Source organism: Phascolarctos cinereus, unplaced genomic scaffold (genome assembly GCF_003287225.1).
Source record: "Phascolarctos cinereus isolate Bilbo 61053 unplaced genomic scaffold, phaCin_HiC Scaffold_4;HRSCAF=312, whole genome shotgun sequence".
Classification (NCBI taxonomy): Eukaryota; Metazoa; Chordata; class Mammalia; order Diprotodontia; family Phascolarctidae; genus Phascolarctos; species Phascolarctos cinereus.
The window spans coordinates 464598036-464623358 of NW_027555847.1; the positions used below are offsets into that span (position 1 = coordinate 464598036).

Genomic DNA, 25323 nt, shown 5'->3' on the forward strand with positions numbered 1-25323 from the left:
GGGGTCTATTTTGATTCTTCTGCAACTTCAGAGACATCCTTGACTGCTTAATCTCCCTCCTCCTATTTATCTATCTAGTTGCCAAGACTTCTTTTTCTGCTGTCTCTGTGTTTCTCACAAATATCTCTTAATCTTAACACATGTGGCCACCACCCTAGTTCAGACCCTCATCATTGCTCATCTGGCCTATTATTTTTTCTTGCTACCTCAAGTCTTTTCTTAATCCATTCTCCTAAGTGACATTCCTAAAACCCAGGTCTGATCATTTCACTCTCTTACTCAAGTTGCAGTGGCCTCCAGTTGTCTATAGGAACAAATGCACACTTCTGTCTCACTTTTGAAGTCCTTCAGAACTTAGCTTCTAACCACCTTTCAAGGCTTATTACTTGGTACTCAGCATCATGTATTCTGCAGTCCAGTCAAATTGGACTTCTTAGTGTTCCTCTTAGACGTTCCATCTTCTGTGTCCATGCCTTGATATCCCCCCATTCCTGGTTCCTCCTCGCCTCTGCTTCTTAGGCTTCCTAGCTTTCCTCAGAGCTCAGGTCAGGCACTACCTCCTAATATGAAGTCTTTCTTGATCCCCTCAGCTGCTAGTGCCATATGGAGTTACCTTGTGATTACTTTATAGATATTTTATATATATTTATGCATGTACCTGTTGTTTCTTCCAATACACTGTAAGTTCGTTGAGGACAGAGACATTTTTACCTTTATATCCCCAGCACCTAGCATGGTGCCTGGCAGTAGGTAGGTGCTTAATAAATGCTTTTTCATTGATTATTCCAAGTATCTCTGTTTAAAAGCTACTTTATGTTGTGCATTCCTAGTACCCTTGTCTTCCTTTATCATTCCACATGTGTGCATCTTCTGGACCTTACTTTATTAGTCTTATCTTAGAGGAGTATGTCAATTTAAGGATCCTTTCTTTGTCATTTTTTTCATTGTCTTAGAGGCTACATAGAAACCTAATGATCACAGGTAGAAATTTTGTTTTTCTTTTGCATGTTTGTAATTACCTTATATGTTATCTAATACTGCTTATTCAGAAGTAGAATGTAGAATGTAAATATCAAAAACATTGTTTTTAAGAAATGGCTCCTTTTGAAGAAACTAAATTCCTAAATGTTTGTCATTCTTGTTAGGTATTTTTTAAAGAAATTTTCTTATATATATTGGAAACCTCTACCAGCTCATTTGACCACAAATGGATGGTTATCCAGACACTAACAAGGATTTGTGCAGGTATTAAAAAGAATTCTTGCATGTTACCAATAATTGCAAATAAATTAATATATTTTGGGATTTTCTTGTTAAAATTAACACTGTTATGTTTTTACAGATGCTCAGAGTGTAGTAGACATTTATGTAAACTATGACTGTGACTTAAATGCAGCAAATATATTTGAAAGATTAGTTAATGATTTATCAAAAATAGCCCAAGGACGGGGCAGTCAAGAACTTGGTATGAGTAATGTTCAGGTAGGAACTTTGAAAAATATTTACAAATTTTAACTATATCAAAGGAATGATGTCTATCTTTTTATTTTTTAAATTGCTTTTTTTAAGGGAATTTTTTTGTTTATTATTTTTTTTAATAGGAGTTAAGCCTGCGGAAAAAGGGTTTAGAATGTTTAGTGTCAATTTTGAAGTGTATGGTTGAATGGAGTAAAGATCAGTACGTGAATCCGAATTCTCAGACAACCCTTGGTAAGGTGACATTTTAAGTTGCTATTTTTTTTTGTATTTTGAATAATATTTTCTGGGTAGTTGAAATTACCGTTAATCCACTTCAGTGAAATTGCATCTGTCTTTAACCAGGTTGAGAGAAACAATTCAACTAATTACTTCTTTGTGTGATTGATCATTAACTGCTAACACATCTTCTAACTAATTATCAAAACTAATTTGTCCTAAATTGCCCTTACATTCATACTTTGATTACCTTGTTAATTTGGAAACATTTTTATAGCTTAGGAAAAACATTGCAGTGCTTGGGACATTTTAGGTAGTTTTAATAATCCAAAATATCACTAATGGTTTCTTTGGGTGGACCAATTGACTTTGTTTAGATTAGTCATTGACTTGTGTAATATACCAGTGTGAATGTTATGGCATTAGCAAAAGTTGATATTGCATTTATAAAATGATTTTTATAGTAAATTGATTTCAAGAACTTAAAAGATTTATGGAAATTTCTGCTTCTGGGAAAACTTGTATCCCCTCTTCAAGAAATCACAGTAGAGGCAGCTAAGTGGCACAGTGGATAGAGCCCCAGCCTTGGAGTCCAGAGGACCTGAGTTCAAATGTGGCCTCAGACATGTGACACTTTACTAGCTGTGTGACCCTGGGCAAGTCACTTAACCCTGATTGCCTCACCAGAAAGGCAAAAAAGAAACAAACAAACAAAAGAAATCACAATATGTACAAATATGAATTTTATGTGCTTACAATGCCGTGTGGCAGCCAACAAGGTAATTTAATCTTGGACTGCATCAGTAGAAATAAATTGTTTAGATTTAGAACTGGACAGGTGATACTTATTGTACTTTACCTTGGTCGGACCACTTCTGGAATACTATGTTTTGTTTTGGATACCACATTTAAGGAGGGATATTGACAGTCTGGAGTTTATGTAGAAGAGATCGAGCAGGATTTTGAAGTACTTAACACCATTTGATTAAATCTATCAGTTGAAGGAACTAAGGAGATCTAGCCTGGAGAAAAAATGTTTGCAGAGACATGTCAGTGGACAGATATCTGAATGTCTGTCATGTGGAAGAGTAATTAGACTGATTTTGACCAGCTATCTGAGGACTCATGGTTAGGACTCAATGGGAGGAAATTAGAATGAGGCAGATTTCAGCTCACTATGTGGTAGAACTCCCAAGTAATTAGAGCTGTTTAAAAAATATAGTGGGGTAATGGTATTATATGAGGAGATTCAAGCTTCAGGTAGGAGTTGGGCTATATGATCTCTGAAGCCCTTTCCAAAAATTCTTCCTGTCTGTGACTCCTTTTTTTTCCCTTTATCTCCTCCCCCCCCCATGTCCACCTGCTTAAAGGGCATCTCCTTCCCATGGTGGGGTCACTGAGCCTATCAGCATAAAGCAAAAGGCAGAAGCATTTTCTGTGTTGATCCATTGAGCATTAACTTGCTTAAAATTTTGCTTGTGCAAATTACACATATCTTAACAATAAATGCCTCCTTTGGGGTCAGTAGGAAAGTCTGATATTTTAAGTAGTTCTTGTGGAACTGTTTTTATAAGGCAAATAATGCTTTTATAATACAGTAATTTGTCTGCTTTGAAATTTCTTTATTTTTGTATTCTGTTTATATATTGTATGTTCTCAAATGGGGCACACTTGTAATTTCTTCCTCGAAACAACTTTTTATAAAACTGTGATTACTTGAGGTGTAGTAATTATGACAGTGATACTTTTAACTCATGCTAATGTTGTAACAAGCAGATACCATCTGATTTTTATGTGACCTTGGGCTAGTCGATTCACTTCTGTATGAGTGTTAGCTTATCTGTAAATGGTCCCCTTTAGCTTTAACATCCTGTGACTCATGTGGTTAAGATGTTGGAAAAATTGTAACAAAGTTCAAAGGTTTTCATAGCATATTTTTGTCAGTTTTTTCTGTTTTGTTCTTTTTTGTAGGTCAGGAAAAACCTGTAGAGCAAGAAACAAATGAAACCAAACACTCTGAGACCATTAACAGATATGGAAGCTTAAATTCTCTGGATTCTACAGCATCTTCAGGAATTGGCAGCTATAGTACACAGATGTCTGGCACTGACAATCCAGAACAATTTGAAGTGCTAAAGCAACAGAAAGAAATCATAGAACAGGGAATAGATTTGTAAGTGTCAAATTTGATATGAAAACTTATTGATTGTCTTTGGGAAGAATAGTCCACAGTACCTCAGTTAGAGGAGTTATGAATTCTGCATGTGTTGAATGATCCCACCTTCCCTCTTCTTAAACATCCCAGGAGTGGTAAAAGGGAAATTAGTCTGGATCTCAGCTATTTCTCTGACTACTACAGTGGTACCTTGTTTCCTGTACCTTCTGTACTGTATTCGAACACAGACAGATGATTTCAGTACGTGAATGAATTCTGGGATACAAACTGTATATACCTTGCAGTCATTTATTAGTACATTTTCACATTTTTCAGTTAAGTCATGTAATAAAGTATTCAAACACATTACTGTGAATGAAAGTGAAAGCTTACTTTTTAAAGGATGTAAGAGTGCCTTCTAGATGTTAGCTGTTGCTCCCTTTCCAAAAATAGTCCCTAAGATTTCTTCCCTATTTGTGTCATAAGCCCACCCTTTTGATTTCTAGTTTAAAATTGTTTTAATGCATTGATCTTATGGCCAGCTCCCACATCAGTGAAGCTAGTATGTGTACCTGACTTTGGCCCAAGGAAATCTAGTCTTTCCCATTATCTCTTCTATCTTGCCTGTGTTGTTCCAGTCTCCCTACTCTGCCATCTTGAACTCACCATGTTGCTTTTATTCTTTTTACACATACCTGTTTTCTTCAGATTCTCCCCCCCTTTTTTCTGTTTCATTCCATTTTGCCCTCCATCATACACCTCTGCCTGTCCTAGCCATATACTTTGTCAATTTACTGTGCCCTTTGTTTCACAATACACTTTTGCATTTCAAAGCCAACTCTTACTGATTTTGACTACAAGTCTAAAAATAACTCACATTTTTATTTAATGAAGATGCTTTCAACTCTTTCCTGGGTATGACTTTAAAATCTTTTTGGGATGGGATATTTTATCTTCATTGCCTTCTGTTTTTATAAAGGTAGGGTGAGCCCAAAGGTTTCCAGGGTTTTATTTTTACTCATTATTGAATATATCTTCTTCTTAAAGTCTCATATAAGTATATTTCTGTCTTTATACTGTAAAACTACACATTTATTTTGCCAGAATTTTAAAGTTCCATCCTTTGTGGGTTAATAGAATAACGCAAGATAATTCTAGGATCATTTCTTCATCCAAGGCCTTTAGTTAGTGTGTGAAATACCATAGCTAAAGTATACCAAGCGCCTAATCCTATTCTTGTAGGAAAGTCATAGAAATCAAATTTGGAGATTTTAAAAATGATTATTTCCCCTATTCTCTCCGGAGTTCTAAACTGTAGAGATAAGGCTACGGAATGTAGGAATGTAGTAGTTTCTAATTCATTTTAATCTTTCTAGTTTAGAAGACCCTGTTAAAATACAAATACCCCAAGTAAGGTATAGTATAAAAAACTTTTTATCAGCTAATACTATAGCCAGGTATGTTCATGGTTTAGGGGATGAAGAAAGAAGGGAGGAGGGCTATATTGGGAGAGGAAGGTATTCTGAAAGCTAACCTGGACTGTTTTTAAAATCCCTGGCGTACAAAATGACTAAGATGGAAATATTTTACATGATTACGTATGTGTAACATATATTAGAGTGCTAACTGTAGCAGGAAGAGGGGAAGGAAGGGAGGAAGAGAGAGAATTTGGAACTCAAAACTTAAAAAAACAATAAATGTTGAAAATTGTTTTTACTTGTAATTGGGGGGAAAGTGGAATATTATTTAAAAAATAAAAATAAATGCTTGGCATTATACTTCTAAAATCACAACATATGCCACCTTTTGTTCTAATCCCTGCAGTTCTTTTTAATGGTTCAGCTTTTAATTTTTTTTGGTAGCTACTATTAAGAAAATATTTTTGTAAAGAAAAGTCTATAAATTTGATGTAGTAAAATGAAAATGCAAAATCCTCCACAGGTTTTTCAGGGAATAAATTTGGTAACCTACAGTATGGCAGCTTTGTATCATAGTGAACAGAGTGCTGGGTCTGGAATCAGGAAGACTTGAGTTTAAATCTAGCCTCAGACACTCAGTAGCTATGGACCTTGGGCCAGGCACTTAAACCTGTTTGTCTCAGTTTTTTCATCTATAAAATGAGCTGTAAAAGAGAATGGCAAACCGCTCCAGTGTCTTTGCCACGAAAACCCCAAATGGAGTCAGAAGAGGCAGACATGACTGAAATGACTGAACAACAGCAACCTACAATAACATGTTGATAGAATAGATCTTATAAATTCAGTGTCTTTCCTTTATAAGCCAAAAGCTGTTAGTTAATAAAGGGCAATAGCTATGTGAAATTAATAGAATTTAAATTAATTAAATGGCAAGGGAAACTTTATTCTAAAAATGCTAGATAAATTGTAAATCTTTATTACAGTTCATAAACAAAAATTTAAGGTTACTGGCAAACAACATTGTTTCCCTCTTGATATAGACCAGAAAATGGTCTATAGCATGTGGAGAAAAACTGTTCAGCATATTTTCCGTATTAGTTGTAATGATTATCAGCCTATACATGCTGCTTGAGGTTTTGGTATAACATTTTGAGTCTATTTACCATAAAAAGAGTAGAAATGATGTGGTATAATAAAATATCCTTTACATTATAACTATTGAATATTGTGACTTCATTCTTGTTTTGCTGAGTTCCTTCAGAAAAATAATGTACTGTAGCTTAAGATTTTTTCAAAGCATACATAAGGTTTTCTATTTTTAATGTTCATATTGCCATTAACATCATCCAGATTTAATAAGAAACCAAAGAGAGGAATACAGTATCTGCAGGAGCAAGGGATGCTTGGTACTTCACCTGAAGATATTGCTCAATTTTTACATCAAGAGGAACGATTAGATTCTGTAAGAAAAACATTTTACTTCATTCTGACTTGTTTTAGGAAGCTTTGTTTTAAATTAAATTTTACTTAGTATGTTATAGCTGCTTTAAAATGCCAACCTTTGCAGTTAATTATATGTAATTTTAAAATAACCCAAATATAGTTAATCATTTTGATTTTTAACCTCAAAATGCTTCCCTTGATATTTTATTTTGGAATAGTAGTTTAGCTGTTGTTTTCTTGCTCGATTGTAATAGTTTGTGGGACTTGTGTTTCTTTTATTGTAAATATACACATAAACATTAGAAATAACTGTGACAAATGTCATATGGTTTTAATGTGCCAACTTCTATTTTTGTTTATACTTTAGACTCAGGTGGGTGAATTCCTGGGAGATAATGATAAATTTAACAAAGAAGTTATGTATGCATATGTGGACCAACATGACTTTTCAGGAAAGGACTTTGTTTCAGCCCTCCGCATGTTTTTGGAGGGATTTCGTCTTCCAGGAGAGGCTCAGAAAATTGATCGGCTAATGGAAAAGTTTGCTGCAAGATACTTAGAATGTAACCAGGGGTAAGTAAGATAGTGTGATTTATAATTACATAAAATTATAAAATCAACTAAAATTTGTAATGTGGTTCTTCATTATTTTTCAGACAAACCCTTTTTGCTAGTGCAGATACTGCCTATGTTTTGGCTTACTCAATTATCATGTTGACAACAGATCTTCATAGCCCACAGGTATATTGTTTTTCTAAGTTAGTTTTCCAGTAATTATTTTAGAATAAAAGGAGTTTTGAATGTGATCCTATGAAATTTTGACTTATTTAAATCAGCTGCTTAAATCACTATTCTGTTTAATTCTTGTTCTGATCTGTTCTATTCCAGTTTGTCTTTGGTTCAGAGGATAAGAACTGGAATTTCCCCATAAGTACATAGCAAAATTCATGGCTCTCTTTCTTGCTGTTCACATTTTTGTCCAAACCAATTTGTTTTTAAAATGAATTTCCTCATTGCATTCCTGATTGTTCTCTTTAACCTTTGTTTCTCATCCAAAAAAATCTGTAGTGAATTTAAGCACTCATGATTGAGTCACAAATAGTTTGTAAAAAATACAAATTAAATTTTAATCCAAATTGAATATTGCAAATGAAGGCATTTGAGATTGTTTTTATAATTCTGTCACTCACTTGCCATAACACATAAAAGTACTTTTACATTAAAAAATAATAAATGCTATAAAAATTTAAGGTAGTTGTGCTGCTTTATGATTCTATGATTTATTTTCTCTGATACTAATGATGATAGTACTGTGATGATGGTTTAGCTATACTATATTCCATTTTCAAAAGTGGACATGTTTGTGAAAAGAAAAAAGATTATTGGTTTTAGTTTTTAATTTTTTTCCTTTTTTTTACATTTTGCTTTAAATACTCATTTTATAGTCTTAGGGGTTTGGTTCTATTGCACAATGAAATCTTTGAATGACAGTCTCTATATTCTCTCTTTTTAAGATTTCTTGAGACCTTTTTTCTTTAAAATAGTCAATTTTTTATCCTTAAGGTAAGCTACTATATTAAACACTGCAAAGTAATTTTTTTTTGCTTCTACTTTGATTTCTCTGATGAACCTGAAGTACTGAGACTCACTTAAAGACTTTATGTTCTTCACTTTTTGTATAGTTTCTCCCTTGAGTGAAGAAGTTAGAGATCTGATGCAAGACTTTCCTGCACCCATTAAATTGATGGCATTTATCTCCATTGTAGGCCCTATGTTGAGCAGAACAGGGCATAACTGAAGGATTTCTCATACTTTTTACATTTGTGTAAGATTTCTCCCCTAGAAAGACTACTTGATTAGGAGACAACATTGGGCTTTGAATGAATCCTTTCCCAAACTCATCACATTTCCCATGCTTTTTCCCGAGTGGATTTTCTGCTCCTTATAAACACTGAAGTTCTTGGGAAATATTTTCATTTTTGAGGATGTGATCTGAACTCTTTGACATGATATGAGCCTTCTGGTGAAATGACTGTTTTATGACAAACATTTCTTTTGTCCTCTGCAAAGTTCTGTTTCAATGTTTCCTTATGTTGGAGGTGATTTGGAGTTTTCAAAGATTATACCAGTCAAACAAACACAGACTCCAAAAGATTCTATGAAGCTCTAAAGGTTTTCTAGTGTTTCCTATGACAGACATGGTCTGTTGTCTAAGAACCAGACCCACTCTGGGTATGGAGCCCTTCATCACCAGATGGCTGGCCACTAAGCCAATGAAATTTTTGTCAATCACAATAGGGAAAAAAATTTACAAAATGGCTTTCAGACTTCTATAGCTTTCTTTTTTTTCTGCAGTAATAGGGGTAGAGCGATGGAAAAGATCGTGGCAGATGTCAAATACCTTTAGTTTACCAAAGGTCCTTTTACCATAAAAAGGTGTAAAGAATTATACAATTCTTAAGTCGTAGATAAACATTACTTTGATATTCTTTGATATGTAGGCTTTGTCCTATTTCTGGTGAGTTGATATGCTCCCAGAGATACTGAATCCTGTCCATATATATAGACATTCTCATTATAAATGAAGCCAGAGAACATACATAAGTTGTAGCTAAATGGAAGAATGCCTCCCAGGTTCTTCTTTGAGAAGCAAGTGAAGGAGTTGGCAGAGTTTGTTTTAATGTGCAACCAAAGGCAATAAAAACCATCATTTCATAGGATATTTCTTGGTCATCTTATCTTGCAGCGCTTATGTTAACTGTAGCAAATAAATCTATGTAAAGATAATTTCTGCCTACGTATCAACAACTGTAGGTGATGGATGAGAAAAATTCTATTAAGAATTTGACAATATTCCCCTAAACTAAATCAAGTTATAATTTAATACTCAGTTACTTCAATGCAAAGATCTGTGAAAAATGGAAGATGATAAAAAATACATTGGAAAATAAAATTCATGATTAATAAATGAAAGAAGCAAAGATTTATAGATTAACCAGAAGCTCTATGTTAATATATTATAAATATTTTCCATCAAGAAGAGTCACAAAATATCAGGTGTTGGGAGCAACATGACAAAAAAGTGAAGTGGATTTTATCTAAACAGACATGAAAACCCTAATTACCAATGTGCTAGTCAAAAAAAATTGTGTTCCTAGGATGGTAAGTCCATTCAGACATAGATTGACACACCTGGGCATAGTTGATTTGGTCATGGTTCCACAGATAGAGGGAGGCAGGATATACAGACAGCAGCAGGGCAGCTTGTGAAAGGTAGCTGGGAGATGAGAAGTGAAGGGAAGCTGGCTGGGACTCACCTGTCACTCCCCTCTCTGGGACCACAGTGATAGACAGAAGAGTTAAGACACATCCTCCCATCCCCCACCCACATGGCTAGTAAAAAGAGGGGCCAGAGAGGGCGGCAAATGGAACATGATCTGCCAGCATTTCTATACCTATTCTCATCATTGAGAATAGAACTGCTACATTGAAACACTTCAGCCTCAGATACAAACAGAACAATCCCAGTATATTTGAAGAAGTGGCACTTAGTCAAGTAGAGCAGCTGGACCTGACCAAATGCATACAAAAGTAATTTCTCCTGTATATGATATAATTATTTAATGATACCTAGAAATCAATTTTGAAGATATTTTAGAGGAGAAATTTCAAAAAGGAAAAGAACAAACGTCTAAAAGGTTGTTTGGTTTAAAAAAAAAAATCTCAGCAGCTACTGACCAGTATTTTGCTTTTTTATCTCTATAAAATCTTTGAAAAAGTTTGGTGAAGTCAAGTGTATTTATAATTTAAACATGAAAATGTAACAGATAAGCTTTTACAGGTAATTTTCTACAGTTGAACTCTTCATAATCATATAATTGGCAGAGTAATTTAGAAACCACAGGATATTATCTTTCCATTCATTGTTAATTTTAAATAAGAACAAAATGAAGCCTTATGTCTTGTGAAATAAGGTGTCTCCCACACATATGTTAAAAATCATACAAGATTCTATAACATACAACCACAAAAATAAATGTATACATTAATCTGCATATACTTGCTATCTACATATCAACATCAAACTAGTCACGAAAAGGAAGATACAAGCTTGTTGAAGGTGTTTGCCAGTGTAATGGAAGATGCTCTGCATGGAGTCAAATTAGAAATCTTTTAATTGAGACAGTCAGTCTTAGATCACATTGTACTAATCTTGCTATAACCCCCAAAAATACTTTAAAGCTTTCTTATCTAAATCCATTGAAAAGAGATCTAACTAATAATAATCATCCTCACTGGAAAAAATGGATAAAAAAATGCACATTTCCCAGATTAAGTAACCAGTAAGTCCAGTACATCCACATCTATTACACACACACACACACACACACACACACACACACACACACACACACACACACTCTCTCTCTCTCTCTCTCTCTCTCTCTCACACACATTCACACACACAGTCAGTGAAATGTTCAGAACCTTATGTGTACTAAAAGGAAAACTCATTTGTTATGATCTTTGTAGTTCTTTTCCCAAAATAAAAAATAGAATATTAGACCTTCAAGTAGTTTTAGATATTAGCTAGGCCAACTAGTCATTTTATAAAATCAGAGGGAATTGAATAAATGGCGAATATAGCTACTAAGAATAATTAGCATTCATATAACCCTTTAAGCTTTGCAAAACTCTACAAATATGGTCTGATTTTATCCTAATAATCACCCTGAGAGATAGGTGCTATTATATCCCCCATTTCACAGGTGAGAAAACTGAGGCAGACAGAGATTTGGTGACTTGCCATGTGTCACACAGCTAGTTAAGTATCTGAGGGATTTGGACTTAGGTTTTCAACACTTCAGACCCAGTGCTCTCTCCATTATGTCATCTAGCTGTCATAATTTTCCATTAAATCCACTGGATTTATGTATCAGTGATTTTCAAGGTAAGGTCCCTTAGCATTTTTTGTTCATTGGTTTTTCCCTCCAAGGTGATGCCTCATATCTGTAATGTCTTCACATTCTGTGGCAATTTTCTTTTCACTTTCTCAAAGCTTCTTCAAAATCACTTATCCAAAGTGGTATTCTCCATTTCTCTGTCTAATCAAGTTTTCCTTATACACCTCAAAAATGAGGGAAGAGTTGCATACATATTTATAGTCTTTTACTTATATATGTGAATGCCTAGATTTAAGATTTATGTATTTGAACATATGTGGACTTTGGTACCCCACGTACTGGGCTACAGAATACAAACTAGGATCATTTGCCTGGAAGTTTGAGGAAAGCAGATTTTAGATCAATGTGAAGGAAAAACTTCCAGCAAGTAGAGTGGTTGAAAAGTATAATAAGCTTTTTTTTTCACAAGGAATATAGTCACCTGTCATTGGATGTTTTCAGATTGAAGCTGGACTTTTCAGAGGTGGACTAGAGATGACCTCTGAGGAATTTATACACTCTTAAGCTTTCATCATTCTGCCAAATGAGGATTTTTATATAGTTTTTGCCTTTTTGATTGCAAATCTTTTTGATTCCTGAGGTAATGCTGCTGAGTTATTAAAAATGTATCTCCTACTTACTTCTATTCTTTTCTAGTGAAATCCATAGATTTAAATTTATTTCCTAATACCCTTACAGCAGAGATTACATAGTAGTAGTTGTTTTTATCTTGGCTTTTGATTTTGTAGATATGTTTGCCTTTGGATTGTTTTATTTGTTTACTTTTCATTTTTATTAAAAAATAAAAACTATGTGCTCAGTTATAAAAGCTAAATAATGATAGTATCCAGGCTTAAGTTCACACTTTGAGCACAGACTGTAGGTGCTTAAGGAAATTTTTTGACTGTGGCATTTCTAGTAGCCTCTTTTTCTTTGGTGATATTCTTGTTTATTTTATATAGCCTTCTAGCATGTTTTAGATTGCCTTATGTGCTTGCATATAAATATGTATGTTCTATTAAAAAGTTCTGTGGGAACGTTTAAAATCCTTATAATTATTTTAGCGTAATAATTTCCACATACTTTATACCTATTATGCAAAACAGTTTTGAGATTAACAGAAAATGTATGTGAAACACTTTGAAAGCTTAGAGTGCTACATAAACATGAACTTATTAATTGACATGGAGGGTAAAGTCACTGTAGTAGGAACTTTTTTTCCTATATATTTGAAGATGGGACTGTCCTCCTATTTAGTAAGATAGTTTTTGTCTGTGAAATAGAAGAAAACTCAGTGACACTAAGTGACTTCTGACGGCTGTCTTGTCCCCACTAGCATAATCTTTGGGAATTAGAAAGAATAACTATGTTTTCTGGCCTTCATTCTTTTTTAAATGTGTGAAAAATTTAAGTCACATTATTTTCTTCATTTTTATTTAAAGTTAAAAACTGTGAAACCTGACTTTATAAAATTATTCTTTTCTCATATATAGTGGAAATGTGTTGTGAGAAATCCAACAACTTGTTCTTAAAGTTGTTAAAAGTGGTTCTCAGGTGAACTTCCTCTGTGGCTTTCTTAAATAATTATATTTCTATATTTTCTTCAAAAACAGTCAAATAGTTTAATTGTTATTAACTTGTGATATTTTTTTAAAATTGAGTTTAGATGTTCTAAAGGGCTTACTTTCAGCTCCTATAGATATATGGCATTCCATTTTGTCTTCCCCACTATAGTAATGGTTTTCATTTCGTGTATAAGTATTTATTTCACCCCTAGTAGTAAACCACTTTTCTTAGCTTTCTCAGATTTGAAATTTAGATGAATTCTAACGAATAAGTTATTCATTTTCAAATGTTCCTTTTCTCTGAATATGTTCGTAGTTAAGAGTGCTATTATATTGTGTGATACAGTTAAAACTTATTTATTGGAGCAGTATTTAAGTTAAGCTTTATTTAAATTTGATCTGTGTTTATTCTCAGTAGTAAATAATCTGGTTTGGTTGGAGCATTGAGTATAAACTTATTTTGAGATCTGGGAACCTAGAAATAAGGCTATAGGTTTTCCTTCCTTTTTGTTCTCCTACTCCTCTACAATCCTCTCCCTGTCCACCCTCTGTCCCCAGTCACACTCACCCATACTACTCCTTCATATTCTCTAAAGTAATTTAGATTTCCAAAAAGAAAATTCATTTTTTGCATGATAGGGACCACTTTACACCAGGCTTGTGGATTTCTAGCAATAACTGTGATCCTTTCTAATCCTGTTGCCTCCTTAAGTATTTTCTTTTTTATTTTTGTTTTCCAGATAGGTTTTTTTTTTTTAGTTTTCATCAAAACATTAAGAACAACTTGTTTTCCTGACTTTCCCCCGGTTCCCTACTCCCCAGTTTTTCTTCATATTACAATGTAAAGAGAATCTTTCGAAAGTAAGTGTACTAGGGGCGGCTAGGTGGCACAGTGGATAAAGCACCGGCCCTGGATTCAGGAGAACCTGAATTCAAATCTGGCCTCAGACACATAACATTTACTAGCTGTGTGACCCTGGGCAAGTCACATAACCCCATTGCCTAGCCAAAAAAAAAAAATTAAGTGTACTAGGGGCAGCTAGGTGGAGAGAACACTGGCCCTGGAGTCCAGTGTTGAATAATAGTAATTTTTAAAAACCAGACATCCTTGTTATACTTAGTTTCTTCTTAGTTACTGCTATAAGCACTCCTCTCTCCTTTTTTCCCTGATTTGTTAGAACCATTGCTTTGCAAAGGGTAAAACAGAACTTGAAATGAAAATGTTCTGTGAACATTATTATCTTTCTGACTTTTTGAGTTTGGGAAGATGTTTTTCAATGCTTGATTTTCTTATATGAACTCTCACACAAATTTATCTTTAGCCTTATCTTTAGAGAGACTATTTGTCATCCTTATGGCAAAATAAATTACAATCCATCTTCAAATTCTTTTCTTTTGTTATATATCCCTTCACCATTGTTTGTATTTTGTTCAAACATTTACTAGGCTTTTCTTGGATGTTCTGTATTTTGCTTGGTAATTGCATACAAACTTCTTTTTTTTTTATCCCTCAGTGTTTTGTTCCCAACATGTAATCTGCCTAAAGATTAGGTTTCCATTTTAGATTTTTAGAAGTTTATTCTGAGAGAAAGTTCATTTATGAGAAAGTAGAGCAGATGATTACATCTTGCTACTGCTTTTCTATCTCTCCCACTGTTGTTGTAAATTAGGGCAACTTCTAATTGCACCCAGACTTTTAATTTCTTCTTTGTTTCAGAAAATTACACATTTTGCTTTTTTTCCCCTGCAATTTATGTGGTTTATTAGGACTTCTGATTCATTGTCCATCAGTCATCTGGGTTTATGGCTGTGCTGGTTCCCAAGTATGGTTAATGGGGCTACCATCTTACAGACTCCTAACTTTGGTTCCAAAACTTCATCCAGGTATGCATGAGGTCCTTTTCACTTAGGGTACCTATAAGTAGGAGAAAAATTTCCCTGGAAATTTTACCCAAGTCACCTAATGACACTCAGTTGTCCCTTTGATATTTCTCTTGTCCTTAAATTTCATGTGTTTTCACCTTTGCTTCTACTACATGTGTGCTTTTAAACTCTGTGTTCTTTGGAGCTAGGATAAGCTTTTTTGGTGTCCTTTATCTTTCTCATAAGCGACCTTAATTTAATCTGTAAGACTTTTGAATAGAGTTCTCAGACTTCCCTGAGGACCATTTCTATTCTCTCTTTATCCCATTGCTTGTTGCACATTGCTTAGTATCAGACTAGTGTAGGGCAGCATATGTCTTTACAAACCCATCAGATTTGTCAGGAGACCTGAGCACTGGTTCTGACACTCATTAGCTGTGTGTCTGAGGGCAGGTTACTTTGCCTACCTAAACCTCAGTTCCCTTATCTGTAAAATGGGAGGAAATCTTTTACTACCTGCCTTGCTGTTGTGAGGAAAACACATCATAAGCTGCAAAGTGATAAATAGGTAGGTAGTTCTATCTCTCTCTGTCTAATCTTTCTATCTATACACACAAATTATTCTTGTTTTCTTTTTCCATCCTAATGCACATATGATTGGACACTTTCTCTTTCATGTTTACAAAAGTATTCAGTCTGTTGATTGATTATATTTGAACTCTACAAAATACAGGAAATTTTCCTATCTTAATTTTACTTATTTTTGCCTGTTTTTCATATTTAGGTAAAGAATAAAATGACAAAGGAACAGTATATTAAAATGAATAGAGGTATCAATGACAGTAAAGACCTTCCTGAAGAATATCTGTCAGCTATCTATAATGAAATAGCTGGGAAAAAGATATCAATGAAAGAAACAAAAGAACTAGCAATACCTACAAAGTCAAGTAAGCAGAGTAAGTACCTGAATCAAATGTTGATTGTCAGTGGGGAAAAAAAGGTTCTTTATATATAATACATAATTTCTCCCTTGGTTCACAATAAATTATCTCAATATACCTCATTGCATGGTAGATACTTATTTAACGATATTTATAAACCCCTCGAGTCAGTCTGTATGACAGCACAATGCTGGGTCTAAATCAGAGCATTGCTAGGTATGGGAGAAAACTAATATGTAGAAGTAGTCAAGATAAGCTTGGTTGGCTTAAGTGGCCAGACTTCATAAACATGTTACAGTTGGAATTGTAGCTTCTGCTTTAGACTGGGGGTCAACAAACTATGGCAAGGGGGCCAAAACAGATAGTGAGCTAAAATTAAACTTTATTTAAAAATGCAAAAAACATTCTCAACTCAAAATCAGGCAGTAGGAAATAGTTTGCTGATCCCCGCTCTAGGCACAGGTCAAGTCAGCCAATCAGCTAGCATTATTAAGTACCTACTAGGTTCCAGGCACTGTGCTAAGTACTGGGGCTACAAAGAAAGACCCCAAACAGTTCTCAGAGACTTTACAGTCTAATGGGGGAGAGACAACATGCAAACAACTTTATATAGACAAAATAAATGCAGGATAAATTGGTGTAGTATCAGAGGGAAGGCACTAAGATTAAAAGGGATTGGGAAAGGCTTCTTGTCCAAGGTGGGACTTTAGATGATAAGGAAAGCTTGGAGGCTGGAATGAGAAAAGTAGAGTGTTCCAGGCATGAGTGACAGCCAGTAAAAGTACGCAGTCAGGAGATGGAGTGTCACATGTGAGTAACAGCAAGGAGGCCATTGTTACTTGATCTCAGAGTATATAAGTAACGGAGTAAGGAATAAGAAATTTGGAACGTTAAGAAGGGGCCAGGTAATTGGCTGGAACAGGCCTGTACAGAAAGGATGATGTGAAAACCAAGTACTTGGGCCTGAGACTGGGTAATGTGTGTCAGACATAGGCAAATGGAATGAGGTGTAGGAGAACCAGGCAGTTCAGGAATGTGAGGTCTCTCTTTGAATCAACCTCTGAATATGGGTATTGAGCCAGAAGATTGAGAGCAAGGTGCCAGAGCATGTCCTGCAGAGTGAGGATAAAGTGATTTCCAGATTTCTAAGTCCTGTAGCAGAAGCATCTCAGCAGAGTACTTGGAAGCAAAAGAGGTTATTAGATTCTCTTTACTCCCTATGAAATTTTCTTATCAGAAAAATTTTGTTTAACTGTGATCCACTCTTAAAGAATCATAATTACTGAGTATAAGCACAAGTTATTTGTATTCTAATCTCTTTGTGCACTCATGAGACTAAAAGCTGACTAAACAGTTGAAACTTACATCTTACATCTGGGTCAGTCCCAGTCTTCCTTTTTTTTAATTTATTTTTGGTTTTCTTTTTTGTTATAAACTTGCCACAGATTCCAAGAATAGGATTTTTCATGCACTGTCATGAACACATTGATTCTATACAGTTGTATATTGAAGAAGCTTCACACTTGCTTGCTTGTTACTTTAACACTTGTTCGAGGCTCAGAGTAGGGCTAGAAAATGATTTTTCATGTCTTTTTCCATCCTTTCCCAACCATAGGTGAAATGGCAGAAAATAGAGATATCTGGAAAATTCCAAGTTCTGTTTTATACATGAAATAATGCTTATTTGATCTAAATACTTAAATTCTGTTCAGAGATGAAAAATAGAATGGAAAAAAGCAAGTATTTGGATAAAAATGTCAAGAAGATACTCTCCAACCGCTTTTTTTGTGTTCCGAAAGATGAGGGGGTAATATTACAATATGTCCAGGGAACATAATTAGAGAAAGGTAATGAAGGTGATGGAAATAGGGAAGTAATTTAAGACTTTGAAGTCAAGAACTAGAAATATGCATTCAGTAAGAAATAGCGAGCAAAAGAAAAATGTTGAACTTGATTGGCCATTAACTTTTTAAAAACTTGGGCTTGATGATGCTTGTCAGGTGCTGTATTTATGACATGCTTAAGTATTTCTACTTAACTTTTCTTATTTCTTATTTCAGCCACACAAATACAGACTCTCAGCCTCTACTTTTTTATATTCTTCCTTCTGGCTCTTCTACAATATTCTCAAAGGGCTCTCTCCCTGCCCTTTAGCATTATCTGGAAGCATGAAATCAAATTCATAGAAACTAGAGGCAAGAAGGCTATAGTGATACATTGAGACACCTAAACACCCTGAAATGCCTTTGTTACTATATACTTCTTGACTCCCAGAAAAACAGCAAATATGTTTGGAAGGCAATTTTCCTTGGCCTTTCAACTAAATCCTTTTTGCTTCCAAGCTTCACCTGGGAAGCTTATTCCCAATTCCCATCCTCAGACTTTTTCCTCTCAACTATTTTTCCATTGTAAATAAAATGGTAACTGGTAAAAAGCCTTACTTTTGATTTAGCAACATTAACTATGCATATGTAAATACAATTATTGCAGATGTAGCCAGTGAAAAGCAGAGGAGACTTCTGTATAATTTAGAAATGGAACAAATGGCTAAGACAGCTAAAGCTCTCATGGAAGCAGTAAGCCACGTTCAAGCGCCTTTTACCAGTGCAACTCATCTGGAACATGTGAGACCTATGTTCAAGGTGAGAATTGTTAGTGATTTTTGGTAATAAGATATGTTTTTATGTTTTAATTTAAATGCTTTGAATAATAATCAGGAATAATGAATAGATCTGAAGTGCTTATCATATGTAGCCAGCGCCTGGCACTTAGTAGACAATTAATAAATGCTAGTTGATTGACTCTAGTGATTCAGAATTTATTTTCTTTGACTTATACTTTTGTCTCCCATTCTAGAGCTTGGATAGACTCTTGACAGTCTTTTTTCTCAAAGACTTTTTTTGTTTTTATGCCTTCTTTCTTGGATTATTTTTTCCACCCATGTTTAGTAATTCCTAGAAATCTAAGGAAAGGAATATGTTTTTCAGATATTCTTTCAGTAGGAAAAAGCAGTTAGCTTTAACATATGAATGGTTGACAAGTGCCTACAATTGCAGAAACCTTTGAACATTATTCTTAAGTGAAAGTGTGTTCTTATTCTATATAAAAACTTCTGCTACTAACTGCCCCATAGCAGGAATCTCAGCCCTTCTACTTCTATGGCCAGATTAGCTTCAAGACATTATTCTCCTATTTTCTGAAATAGCCTGTCAGAACTCATTTTGCCAGGAATTGTATTTTCTTATTATAGTCTCAGAATATATTTTAGAGTTTCTCATACATTTTTATGAAAAGCAGTGTTTTATCATCATACACTAATGGATGTGTATATAGATTGAATTCCTAGAACATATATTTTTTACTTTTTCTAGTTGGCCTGGACACCGTTTCTGGCTGCATTCAGTGTGGGCCTACAAGATTGTGATGATACCGAAGTAGCTTCTCTTTGTCTGGAGGGCATACGATGTGCAATCAGAATTGCTTGCATTTTCAGCATTCAGGTAACGTGGACTATTTTGATATGTTTGGCTTTTGTAGTCAGCCTGAAAATGTTATTTATGTCATTAATATGGCATATAACTACAAAAATTCTTCTTTGTCTACGTTATTTGAAAATGGATTAAGATTTTATGAAGTTCCTTCAGTTGAATGAAATTTAAATTAAAATTTCCACTAAGCTTTATTCTGTTGTTCTGTGTGATTTCTATGGCTTTGATTCTTTGCTTTGATGTGTCTAAAAATCATGATAAGGCTTGATGGAAATTTCTTTTTCCAGAGAATATTAATATTTTAAAGAATGTTTTCTAAGTTTTTACTACCTACATGATATGATTGAATATTTTGTTTAAATATGTAAAAAGTTTTAACGTTTACACAGTGTTTTCAAATTTATACGTCACTTGATAATCTAATGTGTCTGTGAATATAGCTCTCCTGTGATCAAAACAGGCACTCTGTGTCTTTTTTCTTTTTGAGGCTATGCTTTTATTCCTGTATCAAATATATACATATGATCTGAAACATATCTGTGTATGGGTACATACATATCTATACACACATACATACTTGCATCCACTTAGTCTAGAAGTTTGTTTTTTTTATTCAACTAACTAGTGGTCATTCTCTGTTTCTCTGTCACCCAAAGCTTGAAAGAGACGCTTATGTCCAGGCACTAGCAAGATTCACTTTGCTGACAGTGAGTTCAGGTATTACTGAAATGAAGCAGAAGAACATTGACACAATAAAGACACTCATCACAGTGGCTCATACAGATGGAAACTATTTGGGGAATTCATGGCATGAGGTATAATTAGTTTATTGTTATATTTATAATGCATTTTTGTTTTATGAGATGTATTGATACTAAATAGTTAAACAGTGAATATAGCTGAAATACTTTGAGGAGAATTTATTTTATTTGCAACAAATGTGAGGTGCTATAAAAAGTTACAGCTTTTTATAGTTTGGACTTAGATTTTCCTTTGAAAAATCATTGCCACTTCCATTTCACCTCTTCTCAGGATATTGGTTTGTTGTTTGTTTGCTTACTATTAAGATCCTGAAATGCATCAGTCAGCTGGAGCTGGCACAGCTAATAGGGACTGGAGTGAAGCCGCGCTACATCTCTGGCACCGTCCGAGGCAGAGAAGGCTCTTTCAGTGGAACAAAGGATCAGGCTCCAGATGAGTTTGTGGGCCTGGGACTAGGTGAGAATTTTCTGACTAGTTTTTTTTTAACTGAAATGTGTTTTTCATCTTCTAATGAGGAGTTACTTTCCTATATCTTTAAAACATTGCCTGAAGAGTTTTATAAAATGCCTTTTTATCTTTCTTGTGTAATGAATTAGGATGAATAAACAGAGGAAACAGCTACCTGGTCAGCTCTCAGTCATACTAATAACCCTTGCCACTGTTGCTATCAGGCCTGTGCTTAGGCCTTTCCAATTTTTCATCTGAAAGAACAATAGAGATTAGGAGCAAGTTTGAGTTAGACAAGATTGTAGAGTCTTGTCAGGAAAAGAAGGAAGCCTAAGAAATTATGTAGCCAGGATGGAAGAGAGCAGATCTGAAACTGAAGGAAAATTGGTTTTAAAGTACTGGCAACTTACTTAATACACAGGGCTGTTTACCTTATACCATTTTGAACTGTAATTTTGTTTCTTGGGAATTTTCCCTAATTGCTTGTAACCAAAAAATCCTGGAAAACCTAAGTGGATTTTGTATTTGTTTCAGCAAAGGTATAGAGACCAAAACTGAATTCTTGATCCAAGGTTGGACTTGAAATGGATAATTCTTGGGAAGTTATATCCATTTGTGGCAATAAGGAAACAAGTGGTCTGGGCTGTCCTTGGAAATTAAGCTCAAATTCTTAAGAGCCACAGTGAGTGGCATATAAGACCTAAGAATTCCATCAACAGAGGAGCCACGTGCCAAAAGCTTGGTGAACAAAAGTGGGAATCCAAAGCCATTTGGACAAATGCTTGGTGACCTTTGTGGAGAACTGAAAATCCATTCTAGAGCAAGAACAAAGTTCTAGGTGGTAGCTGGAGCTCTAGGTAATAAGAGAATGATTATGGTATAGATGAACAAACTATTGCAGCAACCATGGGAGGTCCAGAAAGAGTACAGATGTTCAGATTAATTCAGAATACAAGCACATGGAGTTTTCACAGCACAGCAGTTCAGTTCAAGGATCTGTGATTAGAGTCTCCTTCCACCAGTACATATAGTAGTCCACCTTAGTAGATGGTCTTCGTAAATTGCTTTGCCTGAAAAGGTTCATCACCCCATGGCCAGCCTTCTAGTAATAAATCTCTTCATATTTAATTAGGTTTTTGGATAACAGACATAATTTCTCCCTAGGCCTATACTTGGCCTTTTCATCTTGCTATTTACTTAGCCTTTAAGAACACGGTGAGATGTCAGAGCAGACTCATCAAGAGCATATGTGGGAAGAGGACTCCTAAATGATAAGACACTTTGGAGGGACATCTTCAACAATGCAATGTATTTTCTCAATATATCTATAATATAATGTGTGATATTATATTTTACATAATATAATAATGATAATAACTCACATTTATATAGAACTTTAAGTTTTGCAAAGCACTTTCTTTACAACAATCCTGTGAGATATATAGTACCCATAATCACACAGCTAATGTGTTGGAGTGGCAAGTTTCAGATCTAAAGTCTCCTGATTCTAGGTCCATAATGCTATTCAAAGAGATCTGGAAACCTATTCAGCCACAGCTAAGTACAGAATGGGTGGCAAAGCCGACTCCAGAGCCAAGATCATTACCTGCCCCCAAAAGTAACCCAGAATAATACTGCAAGAATCAGGTGATTGATTAAATACAGAACTGCCAGCAGTAGCCTTTTTGTCAATAAGGACTGGGTAATGGGGTCAGTATAGTCAGACTCTAGAATCCCCTTCTAGGATGGTTTTCACTAGGGTAAAGAAGAACTTGTAGAGCTCACTTGGAGTGTTATAGGAAAGAGATTAAAAGATTATAGAGCCAGAGCTTGAAAGCACCTTAAAAGTCATTTTACAGATGAGGAAACTGAGGCCCAGGGAGATTAGATAGATTACTTTTTCAAAGTCAAGAAAGTAGTACGTAGCTGAGTCAGGATTTGAACCCAGATCCTCTGATTCTAGATCCCAAACTGTACCATATGAAAGTTATGGTTGCAGAACAAGGCCTTATCACAGGAAGACAAGAAGGAAAATTAGGGACTCTGTCATTAGAAGGGCTATGTCCAGATGAAGCAAAGTTATGCTTCCATTTCCTTCAGGGGTCCTTCATATCTCTCTGGGACTACCTCATAATTCTAGGCTGCTTTCTGGTGAAACCATTGTGGTATATCAGGTTGCTAGGACGGTTTCCAATGGAATTAGAAGCTCTCTAGCTGGTAAGAGTGCTGTTCCTGGAATAGAAAATGATTGAAAGGATCAGCCTTGAGCTGTCAACATGGTGGTAAAGGAATGGAGATGTTATTTAATAAAAGGGGAGAAAAACAAAGCTACATGATTTTTTGACAGAGATGCATATGTGATCCACTAGGACATTTCTGCCTAGAGTTAATTCCTAGGTAAAGGGATTATTTTCTCAAGTCTGTTTTCTCTGGAGTCACTAAGCAATCTCTTGTTTTAGTCCTGTTTTGTCTTTTCTTAGAAATGGGAATGGGCATTTCACAAATCTTCAGTTTTTTACAACTGATTACACATTCATTATGATATTCATCATAATTCATATTCATCATTCATTCACAGTACATTAGCCCTAGAAAGGAACTTTAGAGATTGTCTAATCTAACTGCTTCATTTTGCTGATGAAAACACTGAGGCCCAGAAAGGTACAGTGATTTACCTAAAGTCACACACCTACTTAGTGTCAGAAGCTGCAGTTTTTATGGAGAATAGATTGTGGTAAAAATGCAAGTATTTTATGTTTTGTGATATAAAAAATAAAGAACTTTTGAAAATGTTTAGTATTATATCTAAAAATGAAGTAAAATTAATTTGATCACAAAACATTTAACAAACTACTCTAGCACTGCTTCTGCTCCAGACATTCTGTTTAACCAAGGGAAAAGATAATTGATCTATTGCACATACATGTTAATATGTCTACTGACTGTTCTGATAAAATTTAGATTTCAAGATCTGTACCTCCAGTGTGGTAAAATGAACTGAAAAAAAATGTTTAGAATACATTACCTAATGTTCATCTTGAATTATAAGAAATTATAAGAAATATGCATGCTACATATGTGTAGTTTAAAAAAAAGACCTAATGGCTTAGTCATTTTTAGAGATTGCTTTGGATAGCCATTGCAAATATATTCCTGTTTAGTTTGATGAATAAAAATAGTCACACCTTTCATCAGTTACTTGAAAAATCAGAAACTGGGGATGACAATATTTTGTCATCATGCAGATTCTTGGGACATTTTTCCAGTGTTTTATGGAATATTCTTTCAACTCTTGGACAAATGTTTCAAGACTCTTTAGTGTGTATTTGTGAATAGTAATTCATTTGAATCTGTCTTTGCTCAACAATAATGAGAATTCAGATCTACCAAACAGTAGAATTTACTCTCATATGCTTGCTATTAACATCTTTCCAGACAACTAAACCACTGACATTTCCCATGGAGTTTTTGGATCTCCTGCTTAATTTAGAGTTCTGAGGGATCCTATTATAAGTTAGAGAGCATGTCGATCATCAATTGTCTTTACAGTATCCTGCCTAATATCTATTTGTATGATAAACTGCCTGCCATATATCTGCAACTAGTAGCCTTCTGCAGAGCTCTTTATTTGTTATGTGACCCTACAGGAATATCTTGCTCATCATTCATTCTGTTGAGTGCTGCGTAAACTGAAATTTCTCTTCCCTCTTTAACGTGTACCAACAACCCACTGCTCGTTGTGATTTAATTTCATAGTGAATTTCACTGTTCTTTGAGGCTAATGTTTGTGCTCTGAGCTTTTGCTGGTTATTAGGCAACTTTGAGCAGATGAAAATAGTGTCAATTGGTCAGCTTTGGGCAGATGAAAATAATCCAGACAATTCTATACCCTTTAGAAACTCCTCTGTCTTTATGTTATCCTGTTAAAGTTGTGACTAATGCAGATGTAACCTCTATAACCCTTTGTTTCATAAGCTACCTGTATGTACTGTGCCTTATGAATATACTCATAAATTATTACATTTGAAGATGAGATATATATTTAGGGGCATAGAGAGCACAGTAGTCATAAAGATTAATGATATGTTCTTTCCTGTAGATTATGCTCTTCATTTTCTTGTTATGATAAATTATCTTTAAAATATCAGTTGGCATATTATATTCATTTATCAGTTACTTATCAAACACCTACTATATATAGACAGGAGCAGTCAGGAAAAAAAAAGTCATAAGTGTATTCTACAGGTGCACCAGTTGAAGGACCTGGACATGTTATTTAATGGAGAAGAGAAACTGAGAAGACGTTATCTGTCTTCAAGTGTTTTAAAGGCTGTCATTAAAAGAAGGAATGGACCTATTCTGGTTTGTCTCAGTGGGCAGAGCCCTAAGCAATGAGTAGAAATTGCAAACAAGAAAATTTATACTCGATGTAAGGAAAGACTTATAATTAGCTGTCCAAGGATAAAATGGGTTACCTTGGGATTAAGTGGGTTCACCCTACCCCTACTAGAGGTGATCAAACGAAGGGTGGATGCCTCTTGTCAGGGATATTATAAGGGAGTAGAATTCTCACGTAGGAATGAGTTGAATTAGACATCCTTTA

General features: G+C 34.8%; 1 protein-coding gene across 4 annotated transcripts in view; it reads left to right on the forward strand.

Moving 5' to 3' along the window:
- Nucleotides 1-25323, forward strand: part of ARFGEF1 (ARF guanine nucleotide exchange factor 1) — a 157921-nt gene that overhangs the window by 82571 nt on the left and 50027 nt on the right. For all 4 annotated transcript variants that reach the window (XM_021002051.2, XM_021002050.2, XM_078153365.1 and 1 more), the window contains exons 11-22: nucleotides 1146-1245; nucleotides 1343-1482; nucleotides 1602-1710; nucleotides 3667-3868; nucleotides 6619-6730; nucleotides 7079-7284; nucleotides 7368-7452; nucleotides 15867-16038; nucleotides 18514-18665; nucleotides 19395-19523; nucleotides 20168-20326; nucleotides 20579-20729. In XM_021002051.2, the coding sequence (XP_020857710.1) occupies nucleotides 1146-1245; nucleotides 1343-1482; nucleotides 1602-1710; nucleotides 3667-3868; nucleotides 6619-6730; nucleotides 7079-7284; nucleotides 7368-7452; nucleotides 15867-16038; nucleotides 18514-18665; nucleotides 19395-19523; nucleotides 20168-20326; nucleotides 20579-20729 (1717 nt within the window). The remainder of the gene's footprint in view (nucleotides 1-1145; nucleotides 1246-1342; nucleotides 1483-1601; nucleotides 1711-3666; nucleotides 3869-6618; nucleotides 6731-7078; nucleotides 7285-7367; nucleotides 7453-15866; nucleotides 16039-18513; nucleotides 18666-19394; nucleotides 19524-20167; nucleotides 20327-20578; nucleotides 20730-25323) is intronic.